The sequence below is a fragment of the Lissotriton vulgaris genome, chromosome 1_1 (assembly GCF_964263255.1).
Source record: "Lissotriton vulgaris chromosome 1_1, aLisVul1.2, whole genome shotgun sequence".
Classification (NCBI taxonomy): Eukaryota; Metazoa; Chordata; class Amphibia; order Caudata; family Salamandridae; genus Lissotriton; species Lissotriton vulgaris.
In genome coordinates, this window is record NC_141685.1 from 2010396649 (window position 1) to 2010418758 (window position 22110).

Below are 22110 nucleotides of genomic sequence, written 5' to 3' on the forward strand. Positions count from 1 at the left end.
TGCCATTTGCAGCTGAAGTAAACAATAGCTGTGTACAATACAGCAGACTGGAAGCCTCAGGATTGGAGTACGTCTCCAATTTCACCCAAGTCTTCAAATATCTAGTGGAATAGTGGTTCTCTGTGCTGGGTCACTGCTTCCAGTGTCACCATACAACAGCAATTCAGACCTTCCTGAATCAATAGTGTGGTGGTTCCTCAATAAAAATTAGGGTCCCACTGACTTAATGAGACCGCACAAGCGTAAATGATATTAAGTACAATTATCCCAACAGCCATGGAAATGGTGAGAACACGATTCTGCATCTAAAGCAGGGGGTTGGGTCTATCCAACGCTCTTTATAATGGACTAGCTATTTGTAATCTTCCGTATCTTGCAATAATTTAATCAATTTAAGCTGCGTTTTCAGACCTCACATCTGTGTGAGCCAGTATTCAGAGAAGCTATAGAGAATATTTGCAATAATAAATCAGGCAAACAAGTAACTTACCTTTGTTAATGTCTATATTGGTGGATACTCCATATAAAGCAGATTCCTCCCCTTATGAATTTCCCTCAGGTGCTGGATCCGATCCAGAAAACTCAAAAGCAGTGCTCCTACATGTTGTAGTTGGCACCTTCTGACTGTCAATGCCATTCTGTTACAAAAGTAACAAATGGAGACACATGCATGCCAACGTTAGTTTCTATTGCTATTTCATACTCTTGCTTTCTCATCCTGAATACGGCTCAGAAAAAACCTTCATATGTCTCCCCTTCGATGTCAGAAACACCGTCACCAAGGGCTTCATCACCAGTCATCTGGACTACAGCAACTCCCTCTAAGTGGGACTCACTTCTCAGCTTCGTGACAGACTCCAAACCATCCATTATCAACTTTAATGCACTTTCCGATGCTGATCCCATCAGCAGATTCATCAAACCTGGGTGTGCACATTTTAGCTGGGGAATTTGTAGATAGAATAGCCCATACCATAGAAAGAGGAGGTGGGAGGGCATTGAGATTGAGGAATCTGCAGTTAGATCAGAGTATCCAAAGAAAGATCTTTTAACTAGTTAAGTAACCTGCTCTTCTCATTGATACTTCTAACCGGAGATACCTTACCTCTTCAATAGATACCAAAGCAGTACCTCCCAGAGTGGCGGGTCTGTGGAATGGCTTAAACAAAAAAGTCCTGCAGGACCAAGAGTGTAAAATGCGCATCTTGACAGCCCGACAATCAAGGTGTAAATAGTGCTTTATGAATGTGTGCAATAATGCCCCTGTAGCTGACAAATTATCAGGACAGGCACTAAGCGTGCCAAAGCAGTGGTAGCAGCATTGGCTGTGGTGGCATAGCACCCAAGACCACATCCTGCCTGGTGCAACATCACATGGTGATAAATCAATCGGTACCTGTAAAGCGCAGCTTATCCCCGAGAGGGTATCCAGGCGCTTAGTTGCTGGAATTAGTCAGGTGGCCAAGTCTAGAGTCTCTTCCTGAAGTCAGACAGTGATAGTGATGTTCTGAGGGGGAGGGCGTTCCAGGACTTGGCGGCGAGGTGGGAGAAGGAACAGCCTTCACTGTGGCTAAGGCAGATGCGTGGACTCTGTGTACAGACGAGGGAAGTGGAGCAAAGGTTTCTGGATGGTTAGTGGAAGTTCAGGCAGTAGTTTATGGATGCTGGCCCTTGAGCATGGAGGGCTTGTAGGTTGAGTCAGTAACTTGAATAGCCATTTTTTCTGGACAGGGAGCCAGTGGAGGTTCCTCAGGTGTTGGGTCCATTTGGGCAAGGGCAGGTTGAGGATCAGTCTGGCCGCTGAGTTCTGTATTGTCTAGAGCACTCATGAGTTCGGTGGTAGTTCCTATGTACAGTGCGTTGCCGTAGTCCAGCCGGCTGGTGATCAAGGCCTGCGTGACTGTCTCTCTCGCACTGGTAGGGAGCCATTTGAAGACTCTTCTGAGCATACGGAGTGTGTGGAAGCAGGCGGAGGAGATATGTAGATCTGACATTTCATAGTGAGTTTGCGGTCTAGGATGATACCTAGGGTGAGTGCGTGGTTTTTTTTGGTGTGGGAGTGGGTCTGAATTCGGCTGGCCACCAGGTGCATTTCCATAGGGAGGCGTGGCTACTAAGAATCAGCACTTCGGTCTTGTGGATGTAGAGTTTCAAACAGTTGTTCTTCATCCAGTCTGCGATGTTCTTCATGCAGTTGTGAAAGTTAGTCTTGCTGGTGTCTGCTGAGAGCGAGAGGATATGCTTGGTATCTTCGGTGTAGGCTATGACGTTGAGATCGTAGGCTCAGACAATGTATTCTAGATGCGTCATGTAGGAGGTGAAGAGGGTGGTGCTGAGGGATGAACGTTGAGGGATGCCCCAGATGGTACTAATGGGTTCCGGGGTGAAGGGAGGTAGGCGGATTGTCTGCGTTCGTCCTGTGAGGAATGATGCGATTCATCTGAGAGCATCTCATTTGATCTTTGGTGCAGTCTCTTGAGGAGTGTGTGGTGGGATACAGTGTTGAAGGCTGCAGAGAGGTCAAGAGGATCATGGCCATTGAATCTCCCCTGTCGAGCAGCGTGTGGATTTTGCTTGTGGGGACGATCAGGACCGTCTCTGTGCTGTGATTGGATAGGAAACTGGATTGGGAGGCATCTAGCAGGTTGTTTCTTGCCCGGTGTTTGGTGAGCTGCCAGTTAATGGCCTTCTCCAGGCCTTTGGTGGGGAATGGGAGCAGCGAGATTGGGTGATAGTTCTGGGGTTCACTCTGGTTTCTAGAGGATGGGGTCTGACTTCTGTATGTTTCCATGCGTCGGGAAAGGTGCCTTGTGGCGAAGGATACTTTGAAGATGGTGGGAAGTTGGAGGCTGATCTTGTTGCTTCCTACTTTGAAGAGACGGTGGGGGCAGGGGTCCGTATGAGTTCCCAAGTGGATGGAATTCATCATGGTTGTGGTGTCTGGTGTGGGGAGTTATTCCTATGCGATGGATGCTGTTTGGAGGAGGCTTCCGTTGGAGTGAGGAGGTCAGTGGGGTGGGGCTCGAAGTTCCTGTAGATGGTGAATATATTGTTGTGGAAGTGATTCGCTCGAGCTTTGCGGAGTTCCTCTGAGGGAGGAATTGTGTTCTTTGTGGTTGTGGGGCTAGAGAACTTTGACCATGGTGAAGAGTTTCTTGGTGCGGTTGGCCCTTGCCTCAATGCAGTTTACAAGGGTGTCGTTTTTCACGTCTTTATATCATCTGTGGTATTTGTTGAGGGCTAACTTCAAGGTGGCTCGCTCTGTAGCATCTCTGCTGGAGCATAATCTTCTCTCCAGTTGTTTGAAGCTACGTTTCATTGTACCCAGTTCTGGTGCAAACCAGCTGCCTTGTTTAGTGGATCTGCTGGTTTTTGCTGGTTTGATGGAAATGACTCAGTCGGCAGTGTTGTGGAACTAGGTATTGAAGTTATGGACTGCTTGTTCTAGGTTGCTAGCTGCGTCTGGCTGGGTGTTGCTGATGGGGTCCATCCATTGGGTTTGTGTTACTTTGCTCCAGCAGCGGAAGGAGGTGTTGAGGGGATTGGTACCGGTGCGCGTGATCCTGCGATGGTGTAGTGGATGATGGAGTGGTCGGCCCAGTTGAGTTCTGAGGCGTGGCTGTATTTGACTCTGTTGCTGGATATGAAGCTAGGGTCCAGTGTGTTTCCAGTTTTGCGAGTGGGGTCCGTAACCAGTTGTTAAGGCCGATGTTGTCAATAGGTTCCCCTAAGGTTGGTTGAGTTAGTGCAGGTGGGGTCATCCAGGTGGAATTTGTGGTCTCAGACAAAAAGGTAATGCTTGGCCATGATGGTGAGTGGGGCAATTAAGTCTGTGATAGTATTGCAGAGGTTGGTGCATGTTCCTCTGGTCTATAGGTGAGGGTGCCTCTGATGGTTATTCTGGCGTCAGTGTGGTGTTGGAATTTGAGGTGTTCCTATATCGGAGAAGTGTTATCTTTAGTGGTGGTGCAACAGATAGTTTTTGCGGATGATGGCTGTAGGAAGCAGTCCCTGTATATACTATACCAAAGTAAGGTATAGTATGCACAGAGTCCAGTCGAACCTCAAAGGTAGGCAGAGGTAAAAGTAGATAATACCTTACTCTCCATTTGTGGCAGTGTGGACGAGCAGTAGGCCTTTATCAGAAAGTAGTGTTAAGCAGTTATTGTATACACAGTGGCAAGAAATGATGTCACACACTCAAAGACTGAACTCAGATCAATTTTTTTGTATAAAAATATTACTTAGTTGTAGTTTATTTTCTAGAACCAATATCACTTTGCATTTAACTGCTTTCAAACTGTATTTAACTGCATTATTCTTGCAGTTAGATTGGTTACAGCTAAGTCATTTGCTTGTAAAACAATTGGAACTACTTCTCAGTTACATTTCAGATTACTTTTTAAGTTACTTGTTCTACTCAGTGTGATATGCATAGATATCACACTGGGACATTTTTTCTAGAGAAAAGGCAAGTAAATCAGTTTTTGTACATTTGCAGTTTCTTAGGGTGGCATAAAAACCAACTCCACACTTAAAAAGTTATCACAGAAAATCAGTCAATGCAATTCTATGGGTGGAAATGAAGTTATCGGTTTAAAGTTCCCCCAGGGTCAGGGATGCACTCACAAAGCACCTTCTGCTGCAAAAGGGTGGCCAGGTGCAGAGTGCTGAGGCCCAATGTTATCAAATTGTGGATGGGGTCTCTGGTTGGTGGCTGCTCATGAGCGGCCACAAGGTTGTGGGAGCAAAGCTCTTGGTGTTAGGCTCAGGGCAAATGGGGATCCGGTTTAGCACACAAGGTGCACCCACAGTGGCACAGGGGCGGTCGGGTGCAGTTTTGGCGTCTGGTGCCCTGTTGGTTTTAATGGGGATTCTCGGGTTGCAACAAACACTGCAGCCTCAGGGACGAAGATCTTCTGGGGGCTACCACCAGTTGGGATGTCTTGGAATGCCGGGACACCATCGGTTGGGCCACCCAAGGCTGTGGGACGTAGGGTGCAGGGGTGTCTTGGCATCAAGTTTCTCTTATTGGCTTTGGTCGGGGGCGATCCTCAAGAAAGGGGCTGCAGGCGTCTGTTGGAGACTTGAGGCTGGTCAGGGATCACCAGATCCCAGGTCAGGATCGCCAGGGAGACCTCCTCGGGGTGTTGGGCCACTTTAACTCTGGCCAGGGGCATCAGGTGCAGAGTGGTGCAGACTTGTGGATTTGACCGGAGCCAGAGTCGGTTGGTGAGCAAATCTGGTGCTCATGGAAGACAAAGTCTGGTTTAGGAAGGCACGGCAAGTCCTCCGGGTTGCTAGTTGCAGGACACACCAGGATTTCGCTGTAGCAGGTTGAGGTAGGGACAGGCCGGTAGGACTGGGGCAAAGTCAGTTTGTGACCTCCTCTTCTTCAGCACGGCTCTTCGGTCCTTCTTGTATGAGGAGGCAAGGTTCTGGGTCGCCCCTAAATAGTACATTTATGGGTGTTAAGGTAGGTACAGGTCGTCCCTTCCTTGGGGTGGGTACACCGCCTATTATGCCACCTTCTAGTGGGAGGGGGGCATAAGCCTCACTATGGTTGACTGGGTTCCCCCATCTGCAAGATGGCAGGGACTGAGAGTTGTACTTTACCTCGCCGCCCCCACCTCAGGGGTGGGGTTAGCAAAGGTGGGCACACCTCTCCTCCTAACTTGGTTTTCCCGCCGATTCTCCCACTCAAAAGTGGGGGTCAGAGCGGTGGGAGCTAGCTGTTGGGAGCAGCAAATGGCCAAAGCAGCTCACAAAGGCGGAAAGCCTTTGAAGCTTCTCCTTCGTAGACCATGCCCATCCTGGGGGAGGAGGTTTGGCACCTCATCCCATGATGTGCTTTGTTTCAGGACCCCGACAGTGGCCGGCTCTCGACCTAGGAGTCCAGAAACAGGTTGGTGGTGGCAGCTGGCGAGCAGCCACTCAGCCAGTACACTAGACTTAGGTCGTTTTTCATTAAATCCCACACTGGCATCAGTGTGGGTTTAATGTACTGAGAAGTTTTATACCAAGCTTCCCATTTTTCGGTAATGCCATTATGGAGCTGTAGAATTTGTAATGACAAACTCCCAGACCACATACTCTTTTTGGTATTACAGCACTTACAATGTCCAAGAATGGACTTATACACTGTAGGGGTACAGAGCTCATGGACCTGTATCCTCACCACTGGCATTGTGCACCCAGCAACAGGGGTGGCTTACCTATGCCAGGGCAGTGGATTGTAGGCATGGCACACACAGATGTGTGCCATGTCGCCTCATCACTTTGTTCTGCACCAAAGCATGCAGCATGCAAATGCACTGTGTGTGGGTAAAGGTACAGGGCCTTTAAGCATGGCACATATAGCCCTTAGAGGCCTTCCCTGGTCACAGTGTCCTTGGTACCAATGGTAACTCTTACAAGGGACTTGAATATGACCAGAGAGTTGTCAATTGGGTTTTGCAACAGTACAGGGAAAGAACATAGGCCCTGGGTACCTGGTTGGCAGGAGCCCAGGGCACACTCAAAGTACATCAACATTAGGCAAAAAGTGGGGGGCGAAGGAGGGATTAAGCCCAGTTTCTGTGAAGGTCACATCGGGACATGGGTAGAGATGGTGTCCCAGAACTGTGTGGCGTGTTTGCAGAGAGATCTGGTTTTGATCAGGAGGTATCAGAGTGTTTCAGGGGTGGTCTCAGTTTGCATGGAGGGAGTGGTGTGGGTTTCTGTGAAGGTAATATGTTTCAGGTGAAGAGACAGCGGTGACAGGTGAAACATCTGGCTGTGAGACAAGACAATGTGAGGCAGCAGTTGTTGCAGCATCTGGGGTCCAGGGTTAAGAGGTCTGCGGTGGAGTACCTGTGGGTGCTGAGGCCCAGGGTTCATGGCCCTGGGCATGGTACAGACACAGACGGGCTTGCCTTTGGCACGTCTTTGGCAATGATTTTGTCCATGAGAAACTGAACCAGCCTGTCCTTGGTTGTCGGCAGAAAGGCATTAAACACAAAGTGCATCGTCCACAGTTCCAACAGGTTTATGCAGATGTGACTCTCTGCCAGATAACAGTTTTCTGATGTCCCTCTCTACCAGATGGCTCCCCAACCCAGAAGTGATGTGTCAGTCATCACGGTCAACTCTGGATGTGGTAGGGAGAGGGGTCTGCCTCTGGTCCAATTGCGGTCTAGCAGACACAATTGCAGATCTTCTGCAGACTACTCCAAGAGCAGGATGCACTACAATAGGTTCCTCCAGTGTTGGGCCAAATAAGACTTCAGATCCCACTGCGAATCCTGTATATGCCATTGGGCACAGTCGGCAAGCAGGATGCAGGAGACAAGCAGGTAAAAAGGTCTCAGAGCTAGCCTCATTGACCCAGAACAGAGGCTGAAACATCAGAAAAATAGCCCAAATGTTCTGGACTCATTTGTCCGGATGATAGGCTTGAAAGAGCACCAGATCCAAGATGGCTCCCATGAAGTAGAGCCTCTGCGAAGAAGTCAGTTGTGACTTCGACAGGTTGACTGAGAACCCCAAAGATGTGAAGAGGTTTGCAGTCATCTGGAGGTGATCGATGAGTAACAGTGGTTAGCCCTCTTCAATAGCCATTCGCCAATGTAGGGAAAGACTGATAACCCCGACCTTTAAGGATGGACAGTGCCATCTGCCATAACTTTTATTAACATCAGAGGGGTACTGGTGAGGCTGAAATGGAACAGGGCAAACAAAGTGAATGTGGCCAACCATGAACCACTGATATGGTATGTGGATCTGCAGGTCGGGGATGTGAAAATAAGCATCCTGTAGACCCATCGCCACCACATCCATTCTCTGGGATCACGAAATCATGAGCCAGGGAGAGCATTTTCAATTTGCCCTTGCGCAGAAAGATATTCAGAGGGTGAAGATAGTTCTTTGGCTCAAGGAAGTAGAAGGAATAACAAACAGTTCATACTACTGTGGTGGGTACCCTCTTGATGGCTCCTTTGGCCAAAAGAGCCTACACTGTCTGGCGTAAATCATACAAATTGTTGCCTGAATTGACTGACTAAACTGAAAGCCCACGGTGTGTGTCTTGGCCCGGCTCTCCTTAAAGTGCTCATAGACAGAATTCATTTAATGAATCAAGAAACCCGATTGACTCCCGGGGCAGTTAGATGGCTGAAACAGGTTGAGCTTTTGATAGCAAGGACCACTGAGTACTACCTATGACATCCCACTGTTTTTAATCTTGCCCTAGACCTTATTCATTAAATTACCGTTTTAGAATCTAGGAGGCTATTTTAACTCACTCCTATAATCCCCTGCACCATCTAGAAACGTGCAGAGCCCACCCAACCACACTAGGTGAAGTGGGTCCAATGATGAAGCAGGCCAGAGGTGCAGAAGAAAAACGAATCACCAGATCCAATGGAGACAAGGTTTTTATTGGTTAATAATCTTTACTGTAAAGCATTTGTTCCCCCCCACAGATAACGTTTGTTTGTGGTTAGGGGTAAGTACATTTGTGGCTTTCTCATGTCATCTCTCAACATTTTATGACAGTTTTGGTCCTCTAACTTAGTAGTAAGTGTACTTTTGTTTGACGTCCCAGATAAATGTTCAAGCCACTGAACTAATTTTTCTAGCCCAAATTCTTCCTGCAGAATGAATGCAATGGTTAGTATTACAGCTGGAGCTTGTTTATTTGAAATCAACACCAGGAACTGATAAGTGTTCTTTGTAAGAAAAAACTCTATTGATGGAATTTGTAGACCCCATGGGGATGTATGGTGTTTCCTTCATTCTGCTTGTAGCTAAGAATACTTAAATCACCATCCCATTAACTTGTTTTCCCAGCGATCACTAGTAAAACACAATCTAGACTTGTGCTTCTGTGGTTGCAAGATGGACATCTCGATAATGAACATGTGCTTGCTCCTACGAAAGATATGCATGTCCACTAGCAATTTGGACCTGTATGGGTAGAAGCATACACAAAAAGCCTACTGAGAAACAGCTACCTGAATAAGGAAGGGCTAGCATTATTCCTCTTGAAGAACAGCTCTTTTGAAGATTGTGACAAAGTTGGTGCAGCCTTAGTGTGCCAAGGGAGATTTAAAAAGAGGTTGTACTTGTCGAAAAAGCATTTCAACACTCATCAGGGTTAGCAAGCACTATATAAACACAAACCTTTTTACCTTTTCTACCCCTTTGCTTTCTTTCTCAATCCAAATAACTGACTAACATATCCACTACTCAAATTCCTTTCATATTTCACTATACTAATTCACCACTAACACTGTATATGTTCCAGAGTATTGTGCTACTCGCCGAAAAAGAACCTCAACACCCCATTAAGGCTAGCAAGAGCTTTATAAATGCAAACCTTTTTCCCTCTTCTATCCCTCCACTATCCTTCTCAATCTAGATAACTAACATATCCACCAATCAACAAATCGTTCATATTTTCACTATACTAATTCACCACTAATCATTTATAGGTTCCGGAGTAGCGTGCTACTCCCAGAAAAAATCTATTTGACGCTTTGTCAGGGGTAGTAAGCACTATATAAATGCAATTACAATACAATACAATATCTTTGGGTGAGGACCCAACAAATACATCTAAGTAATATAGTGAGAGCACTAATTCACCGTGGTGCAAATCACTCACTCACTAGAGATATTTGAACAGTCAACAAATACGAGACGGTATTTAAGAGAGATAGGTTAACCCTCTGTTGTAACCTCCCCTTCCTTCTTCCCCTTGGTATCTTTCTCCCACCCCTCCTCTTCCACACCAGTTAGTACACCCAGGAGTTCATGTTAGAATATTGGGAATTCATGGATTCTGAGAGTGGATGACCAAAATAAACAGCACTTACCAAGTACTCCAGTCTATGAGTGAATAATTTATGGACATATAACACTGGCGATGATCCTGCGCAGGGTGCAGCTCTGGTCATCTCCCCTTTCTATGCTCTCTCATTCAAGGATGAAATAACCCGCTTCGACCTTCCATGAAACGGTACTCCTGTGTATTGCTTTTACCAGAGATACCTTAATAGACTTTTTCAGCGTATCAATCTGTGGGCTATCCCGTTCAGTTTCAACAACTGCTCAACTTCAACGTTTTCCACGGTTGCCACCTCAAGGGATCCTGGCAGCCTGATTATTTTTGTTGTTTGCCTCTTCTTGTGGAAGATCCTGCCTTCTACTGGTGTCTGAGCCAGCGTGTGTGGGAGCTATTATTCTCTGCCTCGAATGGTGACAGCTGATTCCTGCAGGGCTGATCCAGTGCTCCAGCTACCTTTTGGCCGTTCTAGTGAGTTTGCTGATTTAATCTTCAGGGTCCTTGTAGCGTATCTTCGCTCAGGTGCAGGGGATCCCCGGAGCAGCCTGCAGCTCTGCCTTCCGCTGCTCCCTGGGCGCTATTGGATGGAGTTTTCTGAAATACTTCAACCCCACACTGGAATCCTTCATCAGCGCCCGGCAGCCTCCGACACAAGCCCTGCCCTCAGTCTCAGCTGCCCCCTTTCCATCGCCCCAGACTTCCTCCGCCCTGACATGTATCCTGGGCGTCCTTTTCCACGCCTTCCGCTGCTAGAACCTCCCCGTAGAGCTTCTCCGGATCCTGTACGTGGATAAAGTGGCCTTCTTCTCCTCCTCAGCATGCTACACGGTGAGGCGTCCTGCGCTTCAGCTGATACACGGTGAGGTGCTTCTGTGCTGTGACATTCTCCTCAATATGCTACAGGGTGAGGCGCCCTGCGTTACAGCTGTGATTTCACCGATTCAGTTCAACTTCTACATGTGACTGATTTACTACCTTCCCTATAGTAGTCACATTTTCGGTGCACTGTTTCCATTTGATCTGCTTCTGCGGGCAATTATTTCTAATGTAACTGTGACTCACACTATATGTATTTTTCTCCTTGAGTGGGCTTGGGTTTTAAGTTTTGACAGTGATCACATTATGAAATTCTTTCCTTTCTCGAGACTGTTGACACCTACATCAATAATTGCCTAGGCTCCCAGCTCTTGGTCTCAGGAGATCGCAACAAAAATCTCCATCCACTGTGGTTATCTCGTGAAGAGCACTCTCTTGTCTTTCCTCAGCCTGAGTCGCCCTACCTCTACCCACTCTTTTAGTTTTGGATGTTATCAGCCTCCCCCGGGGGGGGGGGGGGGGAGGGGGGGGGGGACCAACTTACTAATATTGCCATCTCCAAGGTCAAGCACACCTTTATTCCTTCTGGGACACATTTGAGCGGTGTTACATATTCCTACAATTTTCAGTGGTTGATCTTCACTTGTGAAGTATTTTTGGTCTTCCTTCTGGGTTTCTCCCACCACCCCTGTGTTCCCAAGACCCAAGCATGGGTAGGCCGGGGATCTGCCTACCTCCATCATTTTTAAACTATTGTGGGGAACCTGATATCCACTGGAAAGAATGGACTGCATTATTCGAATCTTATTTAATTGCTATGGGGGAGAAAGATTCTCAGCAGTGCGCCAACAGCACATTCTCCTACATAATCTGGGGGTTTATGGTCGTAAAGTGTATGAGACCCTACCAGAACCGGAATTGGAAGAGGATAAGGAACTGGATGCATATGAAATTACTCTGGTAAAGTTAGGAAACCATTTTGGTGATAAAATAAATTTTGTCTTAGAGCACATACATTTTTCAACCATGCTCAAGGCAAGAACAAATCTGTTAAAAGTTACATAGCGGTGTTAAGAGGTCTCACCCAATGGTGTGACTTTGGGGAACTCAATGACTCGCTTATATGAAGTCAGTTAGTCAGATGCACGAGTAACAGTAGGACACAAGAAAAGTTATTGGCCAAAAATCCCACATTGGAAGAAACTATTTCCATAGCCCAGTCGATTGAACACACTGCTAAATGCATGAAAGAGATAAGAGTAACTGAGGAAGGGGTGGCTTCGGTACAGGTAGAAGAGCCCATCAGTAATGTATTGAAAGTCAAAAATAACCACTCAACAAACCTATAAAGGAACACGCTGGCCTCAAATGCTACAGATGCGGGAGCAATAACCATTAGGCCAACAATCCATTCTGTACAGCACGCAATGCTCATTGCAAGAAGTGCAACAGAAGAGGATATTTAGCCAGAGTTTGTAGGGACGGAGACAGCTGCCAAGTCAAAGCAGTCAAAGTCGAGAGCAAGGAATAACAGAAGTTCATTTTTCAAGTGAAAAGTACATGTGATGGTTCCGTTACGGAATACCCTAATTGTAAAATATTACTCAATAACAAATCTATAGAAATGTTTGCGGATTCTTGTTCCCCCTTTACCTTGTTGAACGTGGAAGATTACAAGAAAATCTTGGGAGATCAAAGCACAGTAATAAATAAACCAGATATTACACCACAAGGTTACACCAAAGATCCTATTACCCTGGTGGGCATGTTGGAAGCAAAAATAAACTTTAAAGGAAGGTCCACAGTAGGAAAAGTGTATCTGGTGAGTGAAGGATCTAACCTTTTGGGGTGGAAATACCAGAAGGAACTTGACATCATACTCAACCCCAATAATAAGGAACAGGTCATCCTAGTGGAAGATTCTGGCCTGGGGAAGACTGACTAATTACTGCGTCTATTTTCAGATGAACTGGGACTCTTGAGAAAATACCAACTTAAAATAAAGGTCAGACTTGGTGCCAAGCCTGTTGTCCATGAAATCCGCCAAGTTCCCCTCCTTTTGAGGCAGCCTCTGAAAGTTGAACTAGATAAACTGTGCCAATTAGGGGTCATACAACCCATTGATTCACCTGAGTGGCTAGCACCCATAGTTATTGCTTCGAAAGCTAATGGGGAAGGCATCCGCCTTTGCATTGACTTACGCAGCCTTAACGAGAATATTTGGGTTGAGAGATTTCCCCTCCCCAATATCAATGAAATGCGGAGCACAATGGGAAAAGTCAAATTTTTCTCTGTTATTGATCTACCCATGGCGTACTATCAGGTTGAACTCCACACGAAGTCCAGACCCTTGACCGCATTCTCGTCCGCATTCGGCACGTCTATGTTCAGGAGGATGCCATTCGGCCTTGCTTCAGCACCCGCTGTTTTCCAAAAAATTATGCTGCAAGTGCTTGATGGCATTCCGAACAGTATGTGTTTCCAAGACGATGTTTCAGTCTATGGAGCTAATGATGAAGAGCAGAACACTGTGTTCAGGAAAATATGTGTTCGACTATCTGAGGCAGGGTTGACTGTGATGCGGGACAAGTGCAAAGTAAAAGTAACAGAGGTAGATTACCTTGGACATAACATCTCACATGAAGGGATCAGGCCTAAACACAGCTTAATTCAAGTAGTGAAAGATGCACCATTTCCCTCAAATAATAAAGAACTCAAGTCCTTTTTAGGCCTGATTGAGTATATGGCAAAGTTCATTCCATTGTTTTCTGAGAAATGTGAGAGTCTACGAGAACTTTTGAAGGCTAAACAAGAATTTAAGTGGGCGGAAAAACACAGTGAGACAGTAAACAGATTAAAACAGGAAATCACTGAGTCACCTGCTCTTGGCACCTTTGACCATAAAAATAAAACTATTTTAAGCACCGATGCCTCAAACAAAGGTCTTGGAGCAACTCTATCATAGAAAGGGGAAGAGGGTGAGACCGTCATAGTGTTTGCTTCTGTTAGACCTGTCAGCCCTAGGGTCGTCTTACCCTCGTTTTTTCCACCCATTGCCTTGTTTTTTCCACCATCTTTTTTGTTGGACCTAAGTCTCTGGGCGCCTTACCACTGCCAAACAGTGCTGAGGTGCTCTTTCCCAACAAATGGCTGCCACAGGCCACTGCTACTGCCGAGTGACCTTTGTAGACACGCACTAGTAGTCAGGAGAAGGCTGGGACATTAGGATACAGTAACACTGCCATCCCGCCTTTTCAGTCCATAGCCTAGAATGTATAAGCTCCTGGAACCTTCCAGAACAGGGATGGGTTACGCGTTGCCCCCTTAAGAGAGTGGTCACCTGACCTAGGGGTATAAGGGGAAAGGAGGGAAACCGGCCTGTCAGTTGGAGCACCACTGGACCTGGGGAAACCTCTACAGGAGTTTAGGCGGTTGGGCCTAGGGGAGGAACCTACACCACTGGGACGGACTGGGACTAGGCACTGCTTTTCTAAGTTGAGTGAGGGACTCTGCCAGCCTGCTGATCTGGCCCAGCGTTGGGGAACCCAGGGAACCACCTCCAGTGTGCCAGGGAGAAGCATTCTGCCCTTGAAGCCACCAACTCAACCCCCCTTTTTCTCCCCCCCCCCAAGAAACTACACTAAAAGGGCGCTGGAACCATCAAGCGCTGCAAAGAAACAGCTACCTGCTGTGAGGACTGCTGGGGGATCAACCAGGTAAGCAGCGCTTCCCACCTAAACTGTGCCCCTGCGCTGCCCTGCCTAAGCTGTGACTGATCCCCAGCACTGCCTTGCCCAGAACTGTTTGTCTCCTAAGCGCTATCACTTCCAAGTGCTATTCTGCCCATAATAATCTCCCAGCGCTGGGCTACAAGAGACTGCCTTGTGTCTCCAGAGCACTGTGCCCGAGAAAGCACTGTTGCCCCTCGAAGCGCTGTGTCTTCAAAGCGCTATTTCGGGGCTGAACTCACCGCAGCGGTCCCCTGCCCAGTTGCCAAGAAAGTCTGGAAGCCTACTTATTCGCTGCCGCGGCCCGGTGCCTCATCGACGAAGTGCCTCTGCTGCCTGCGCCCCCGCTGCGGCCCCCGGAGGAGGGAGAGGGCCTCTGCGGTGTTGGAGAGGCCCACGCCGGGCCTGCGGGGTCCACCGCGGCCCCGGTACCTACAGAGCGTTGTCGCCGCTACTGCCTCCTCCCTCGCTGCGGGCCCCGAAGCCAGGGGAGGGCTGCCGCGGCATTACGAGGGCCCGCGCTAGGCCTGTGAGCCCGGAGAGGGCGTCATCACGTGGCTGGAGCGCCGGGCACGTCATCGGCCGCGCCCCCAGCCAAACGCGCCCTCACTGGCTGTTGACGCCGCACCCCCGTGAGCCGCGCTGCCATTGGCGGCTGCGGGCGCACCCCTCCTGCACCACCTCTGGATTGGTTCTGGGCACAGGAAGCACCTGGAGGCCCGGGACCAGGTCCGTAAGAAGCGCGGGGCTCCACGGAGAGTGAGAGCCCCCCACCAGCCGGCACCAGCCCCGGATGGGCGCGACACCACCAGGAGGCCCAGAACACTGGCGAGGGGGCTCCCAAGAAAGCGCAAGCCCCTCTTTCACCCCCAACCTGCCGCACATCGCGAGGGCCCCCCCCCCCCCACCCAAAGGTAATACCCCTGGGGAAGGGCGGAGGTCCCACAAGAAAGAGGGGGCTGCCGTGGAGCCTCGAGTGGATAGAGAGGCAGCCCCGCAACCGCCCCTCCCGCAGGAGACTGTAGTTGGGCCCTGTTGAATTTGAATTGAATTTGAATTTAAAATACTTATAGAGCGCTACATTCACCATGCGGTTTCTTGGCGCTGTGGAGGCTAAAATAGCAGAGGAGAGGCAGTAGATGCTGGTAAGAAAAGGGAAAATATAAGGACAATTTACAAAGGGAAGGCCTGATTGAATAAGAAAGTTTTGAGGTCTTTACGGAAAAGAGGGTAGTGCTTGGCCAACCGTAGGTGGTCGGGGAGGGAGTTCCAAAAGGAGGGTGCCAAAAATGAGAAGTTGGCCCCTCCCCACTTTTTGCGCTTGTAGCGGGGTACCTGCAGAAGTGATTGAGATGATGAACGAAGCTCTCTAGCGGGGATATACTCCCTTATCAAGGAGGCAATGAAGGCGGTAGCTGAGCCCTGGCACGCCTGGAAGACCATACAACCTGTTTTGAAAAGGGATCGCTCCCTGACAGGCAGCCAGTGGAGCGCCTTCAATAAAGGAGTTGAGTGGTGAGAGCGGGAAAGGCCGTACACTAATCGGGCCGCCTGGATTTGGACCAGTTGGAGCTTCCGTAGGCTGTACGCCGGAATGCGGTTGTACAGGGCATTGGTGTAATCCAGCCGGGAGATCACCAAGGCGGACATGATCAGTTTAAGTGCCAGGGGAGAAAAAAAACGAGAAACAGCGCGAATAGTGCGAAGAGTGAGAAAGCAAGAAGAAACAACAGAGCTAATTTGTGAGTGGAGGGTAAGATGATTGTTAATTTTGAAGCCTAAGGTCTTGACTGAGGGAGAGGGAGTGGGAGGGGGACCAAAGGAAGAGGGCCAAAATAATGAGTTCCAGGGACTGGAAGAACCACCCGTGAGAACCAACTCAGTTTTATCCGGGTTCAGCTTCAGATGGTTGTGGTTCATCCAGTCCCTAATAAAAATCATAGTAGTCTGAAAGTTGGAGATAGAATGGGAAGAAGAGGATAGGCTGAAGATGAGCTGGAGGTCATCCGCATAGTTATATACGGTGACCTCCAGCTGCTGGAGCGCAAAGATTAGGGGATAGATATAAAGATTGAACAAAAGAGGAGAGAGAGAAGAACCCTGGGGAACACCACAAGTGACCTTAAGTGGGGTGGCCCTGATTAACCTTGTGGTGGTCCTAATTAACCAGATAAGGGCATGGAATAAGGTAAAGAGTGATGAGGGCACCCTGAACTGGGCTTTAGCCCTAACTGTTGACTGTGTTCTCCTATGCCTAAAGTTAACCCCTGGCTAGGGGAGTGTCCTTTGCAACCTGCGCGGTAGCAGGGAACTGTGTTCATGCTTCTGATATGCCCTTTAAGCAAAGGTTTATCCATTTTAATGATCCGTTCACAAGGAATGTTTTATAATGAAACTAGTCCCATGAGATGCTGTTTATACTGAACCTGCTTATGACAAATGTTATTGCCTAGCCTGCCTTAAATATTAGCAAGGTATTTGCAGAAAGGTTGCCTGATGTTGAAAAGAATTGCTCAGTACCTGAGTTGATGCCTAGTACATATCCGTGAGTTACTTACCGGCAATGAAGAAAGTCTATATCGAGAATCTTCTTTTAAAACAACTAGCTGGTGTGGTGTCACTTCATTGTGTGTGCCTCCCTGTCTCAGTGTGAGTGTGTGCTGCACTTCTGCTTTCCACCTAGCCTTCGGGTGCCTTTCCCCTCCCGCCAAGCTACCACAGTGGAATTGTTGACCCCAGTTCTTACAGCTTCCCACACCTTGAGTCAATCAGAAAGGAATTATTCCATAATTGAGAGAGAAGCCCTAGCATGCTATCGGGCCATTAATCATTTCAAATTTTTTCTTTGGGGGACAAAATTCATGGTCCAAACGGACCATAAACCTGTAACGTGCATTTTTTCAGCTAAACAAGTACATTGCAAATCAACTAGAATAGCAAAATGGGTTCTGGGGTTAGATCATTTTTGCTTTAACATTGAATACCTGCCAGGACAAGAAAACGTGTTGGCAGATTACTTATCTAGGTCACCCCTCACGACTAACCACCAAGAGGAGATCCGTTAGATGCTCCCATCCCAACCATCCAACTTCCTTCTATCACTAAGGAGGAATGGGAAAAAGGGATGAAGAAAGACTCTAAAATGAATTCTCTAAAAAACGTAATCAATGGCTGGCCAGAGAAATGCAGTGATGTTATGGATGACATGAAGGAGTTTTGGGAGGTAAGACATGAACTAACCAAAATTGATAACAAGGTTTATCGAAACAAGAAAATAGTCCCACCGGCCGCCCGCAGAGATAAAATAATAGACCTTGCCCATGAGGGAGACTTGGGCAGAAGTATTACCAAAACAAAAATCAGGAAAAGTTTTTGGTTCCCGAAATTGGACTTAATGGTAGAACTGAAAGTCAAGGGGTGTATTAGTTGCGCTAGAAGCAACAAAAATAAAATTATGCCCAAAATTCCCTTGTCTCCAATAGAAGTACCAGAAGTACCATGGACAAAACTCGCTATGGACATAATTGGTCCTATGGAGGATTAAGGGCCCCCAAAAATATTTGTTTGTTCTAGTAGAGAACATCTCACACTGGGTAAATGTCAGATTCACATCTACCACTACAACCAACAACCTCATCACGTTTCTAAAATAGGTCTTCTCATTTGAAGGGATACCAGCGGTTCTAGTAACCGACAATGGGGTGCAGTTTACCTCTGAAGAAATGAAGACATTTCTTAAAGACTTAAACATCAAGCACGAAAAAACTGCACTCCACTGTCCCAAAGCCAACGGCTTAGCGGAAAGGACAAACTGCATGATCAAGGAGCATATCCAACTGGCGATCACCAACGGCTTTAACATAGATGATTCCCTTAGAGATTGCTTATGGGCCTATCACACAGCACCTAACCTTGTCAGCGGAATCTCCCCTTTTGTAGCCCTAAGAGGAAGAGAGCCTGGCACCAAAATGAACACCCTCTGGCTAGATGGGGGAAAAGCTGTGACAAAACAGTAGGGAGAGTCATCTGAAAGTCCAGCGGCATCAAGTCAGTTACAAAAAATTGTTAGAACCGGAAACATGGGGTGAAAGAACTTAACCTCAAAGTTCACAACTCAGTCGTGGTAAGGAAACCCACTCATGTACAGGTGGGGCAGAGCAAATGTTTTCCTCCTCAGAATGTAAGGAGCACTGGGAAAAATGTGGTGCAGCTGGAGGATGGACAGACTTGGAGCAGGGATAGACTTGCTACGAATAACTAACTGTTTATAGTCAACTCTGAATTTCTATTGCTTTGTTATATTTCATGGGTAAGGAGATGTGTTGTAATCTCCCCTTCCTTCTTCCCCTAGGTATCTTCCTCCCACCCCTTCTTCTACACACCAGTTAGTACACCCAGGAGTTCATGTTAGAATGGTGGGAATTCATGGATTCTGAGAGTGGATGACAAGAATAAACAGGACTTACCAAGTACTCCAGTCTATGAGTGAATAATTTATGGACATAACACCCACCTTTGTGTATATTCTAGATTACAGTTCAGGAAGCTGAAGGTTTACCACAAAAAAAATACTTCTTACTCCTTAGTGTAGATGTCTAAATCCAATCCAACCATGAGTACCAAAACAGGACAGACTGCTAACAAACTTGGTCGCCAGATGAGGGCTGCCAGGCCTATCTTGACCTGTACAATTTCCCATTCACCGTGAATACCCTTAGATGCTATATGGCCTTCTGTTTTCACTTTCTCTATAAACACTCTGTCCACTTTCATTTCACAAGTTGCAGCTGCATCATTCACAGAAACAAATGGAAGGAGAAAACATGCTTCTTACATAAACTATACCTTGCCTGCATTCTAACAGGAAGACTAACTGGGGAGGTGCTAGTGAATAAAGCATGCTCCGACCACGTAGGTGCCAGGTAATACTACCGAGGATGAGCAGTGATGAATGGGCAGATGTTAACTCCCTGAGCAATGGTGTGGATGTATTTAATCTCAGGTGTTGAACCTCATTTCCCTTGACAGTCTTAAGGGGTACCTCTCATTTCCTATACACTTTAATTTCAGCCCCCCAGACATCGGGCATGCATGAATAGCGATGCTAGGCATCCCTCCAGCAGGTATATACAGCATATTTGGGATCTTGGACATGCAGGCTTTGGTATCCTGTAATGGGTGAGGCACTGCCACTCCCGCTGCACCCCAATATGCTGTTTCGATAAGACAAACTCCTCTTTCCACCTACCACCCTCTGTTTAGGGGTATGTCTGCATGGGCGATTTTTCTTTTCTAATACTCATACTGCACAGAAGTGTCAGAGGGGTGTCCAATACAGTGACCACAAACAACTTCCATTAATCTAGGCCTGGTGGTTCTTAGAGATACCTACATGTTACATATGTTCAAACAAACATGCCACGGAACATCTAGGCTTGCTTCTCAAACGTTTGGTGTAAGGCAAGATAAGCATTAGTAACTAACTCCAAGCCAAATGTTATGGCAGACATCGGAACCCCTTAATAAATAAATAAGTAATGTGCAGCAGTTCAGCCACTCATGTACAGTGTTTTGCCACATATGAATCAAGTAGAGTTGGTCTAACATTTAACAAGCCTCTCTACCCTACTCCCGAAGAACATCCAAGCTCCCCAGATTAAGCATACTTCTATTTATCCATGCCTGGGTTCGACAAATATCCAAGAGAATGTGTGCAGCGAGACGTTAAAATCAGATCTTCTAGCTTTGAATGGTGCGGTTTGTTGTCAAATTCAAAACTCAATTAAATTGATTGTCAAAAAAATCAGATCTCCTGTAGTGCAGATAAGAAGGATAAAACACATTGTACACACACCTGAACAGGAGACAAAAATCTCTATGCGATGTCATGTCAACTACTAAGTCTGATTACTTGGAGAGCTGTGGCACAACGAATAACTGATTTCTGCAGGGTTAAAGAGGGCTGTCCAGAGTGGACTGCAGCCATGTCCATTTTCAGGATATTCACAAGAAATAAATGTACTTAAAATGAGCTTCAATGCGAGTCATTAACATAGACCGTAGCTGCTCTGAAAACTGGTCTTACTTAAGCAGACATCGGACAATGCTGGTTTCAAAGAAAGGGTGGCAAAGGTACCAAGTCATGTATTACCTTTACACGCTACAGATGGGTGGACATTAATGTCACAAGTAAATGGATAATTTATTCATCTCTTGGCAATGTAGCCCTAGAGTTAGACTCTTATGATGGACTTCTGTACATGGCCTGCAGTACACAAGTTGAAAACCTAGTGGGAGTTTCATCCTTATGAGTGTAATACAGTACGAACCATTTTATTTGGCATTAGCAAAGCATCAGTTATTGCACTTTAAGATTTTGCTCAATTAAGATGACTGACAAATCCATTGATGGATTACAACTACTGCATGTTTCGAAACCTGTTAGTTATCCCAGGAAGCCCTTTGAACGAACAGCAATTCTCTTGGCGTCTTACCTTGGTGTATTTAAGCTTTTTTTCACACTGAGTTCTTTCGTTCTCCATTTCTGACACTCTTAACCTCAGGCCATTTATTTCCTGTATTAAACCCTGTTTAAAAAAGAGATGCAATGAGAAATTAGGATGCAGCCATCGACTGGAACACAAGGACAGCGGACACAACAGATTAAGTGGAAATTCCACACCAGAGCTGCTTCGAACGTGTGACATCACCTCAGTCGGAATGCGTGCTCAACCACGCTCATGCCACAGGTGTGACGTGATTATAAAAAATGGGGTAACCCAAAAACGGTTGTTGGACCTGGGTAGTCAATATTATCAAAAAACAATGGCCCAACCCGTGTTAGTTGGTTGGATGAATCGATCATAAGATCACAGTTTATCACTTCAGAATTTTAACGAGGATTAAAGCTAATTACCTCCAAAAGGATTCAATCATCAATTGTTCATTCCATTAGAAAAGCAGCCACCTATCACAACTCATTTATTTACAAAAAGGAGTTTTTAATGGATTACTCCAAGTACAGCGAAACATTGGTTTATATACATTTATACATTATTCACAGCGAACGGTAAAGGAAAGAGCTAGTGCTTCTATAGGGGTGCCAGAAAAAAGGAAAGAAGTGGTGGTTTAAAGAAAAGGGGTGTAAGCCTCAAAGAAAAAGTGACATGAGATTTGATTGACTTAAGGGAAAAAGTTGGTATTTATCCAACGTATTTAAATGAAAAAACAGGCCACTCTTAGTGTTAATCCAATTTCATAAAAACAATCATACAGTCTTGACTGGCATGTATAATGTTCAGGGGAATAGTGGTCCTGGACGCTCCCCTTTTTTATCGCCAGGACCACTATTCCCCTGAACATTATACATGCCAGTCAAGACTGTATGATTGTTTTTATGAAATTGGATTAACACTAAGAGTGGCCTGTTTTTTCATTTAAATACGTTGGATAAATACCAACTTTTTCCCTTAAGTCAATCAAATCTCATGTCACTTTTTCTTTGAGGCTTACACCCCTTTTCTTTAAACCACCACTTCTTTCCTTTTTTCTGGCACCCCTATAGAAGCACTAGCTCTTTCCTTTACCGTTCGCTGTGAATAATGTATAAATGTATATAAACCAATGTTTCGCTGTACTTGGAGTAATCCATTAAAAACTCCTTTTTGTAAATAAATGAGTTGTGATAGGTGGCTGCTTTTCTAATGGAATGAACAATTGATGATTGAATCCTTTTGGAGG

The 22110-nt window shown here is 46.4% G+C and overlaps 1 protein-coding gene across 30 annotated transcripts in view; it reads right to left on the reverse strand.

Annotated features, from left to right (window-relative positions):
• The window catches only part of PPFIBP1 (PPFIB scaffold protein 1), a 1004279-nt gene that overhangs the window by 709213 nt on the left and 272956 nt on the right, over positions 1 to 22110 (reverse strand). For all 30 annotated transcript variants that reach the window (XM_086920149.1, XM_086920163.1, XM_086920158.1 and 27 more), the window contains one exon: positions 20865 to 20957. In XM_086920149.1, coding sequence (XP_086776275.1) covers positions 20865 to 20957 — 93 coding nt within the window. The remainder of the gene's footprint in view (positions 1 to 20864; positions 20958 to 22110) is intronic.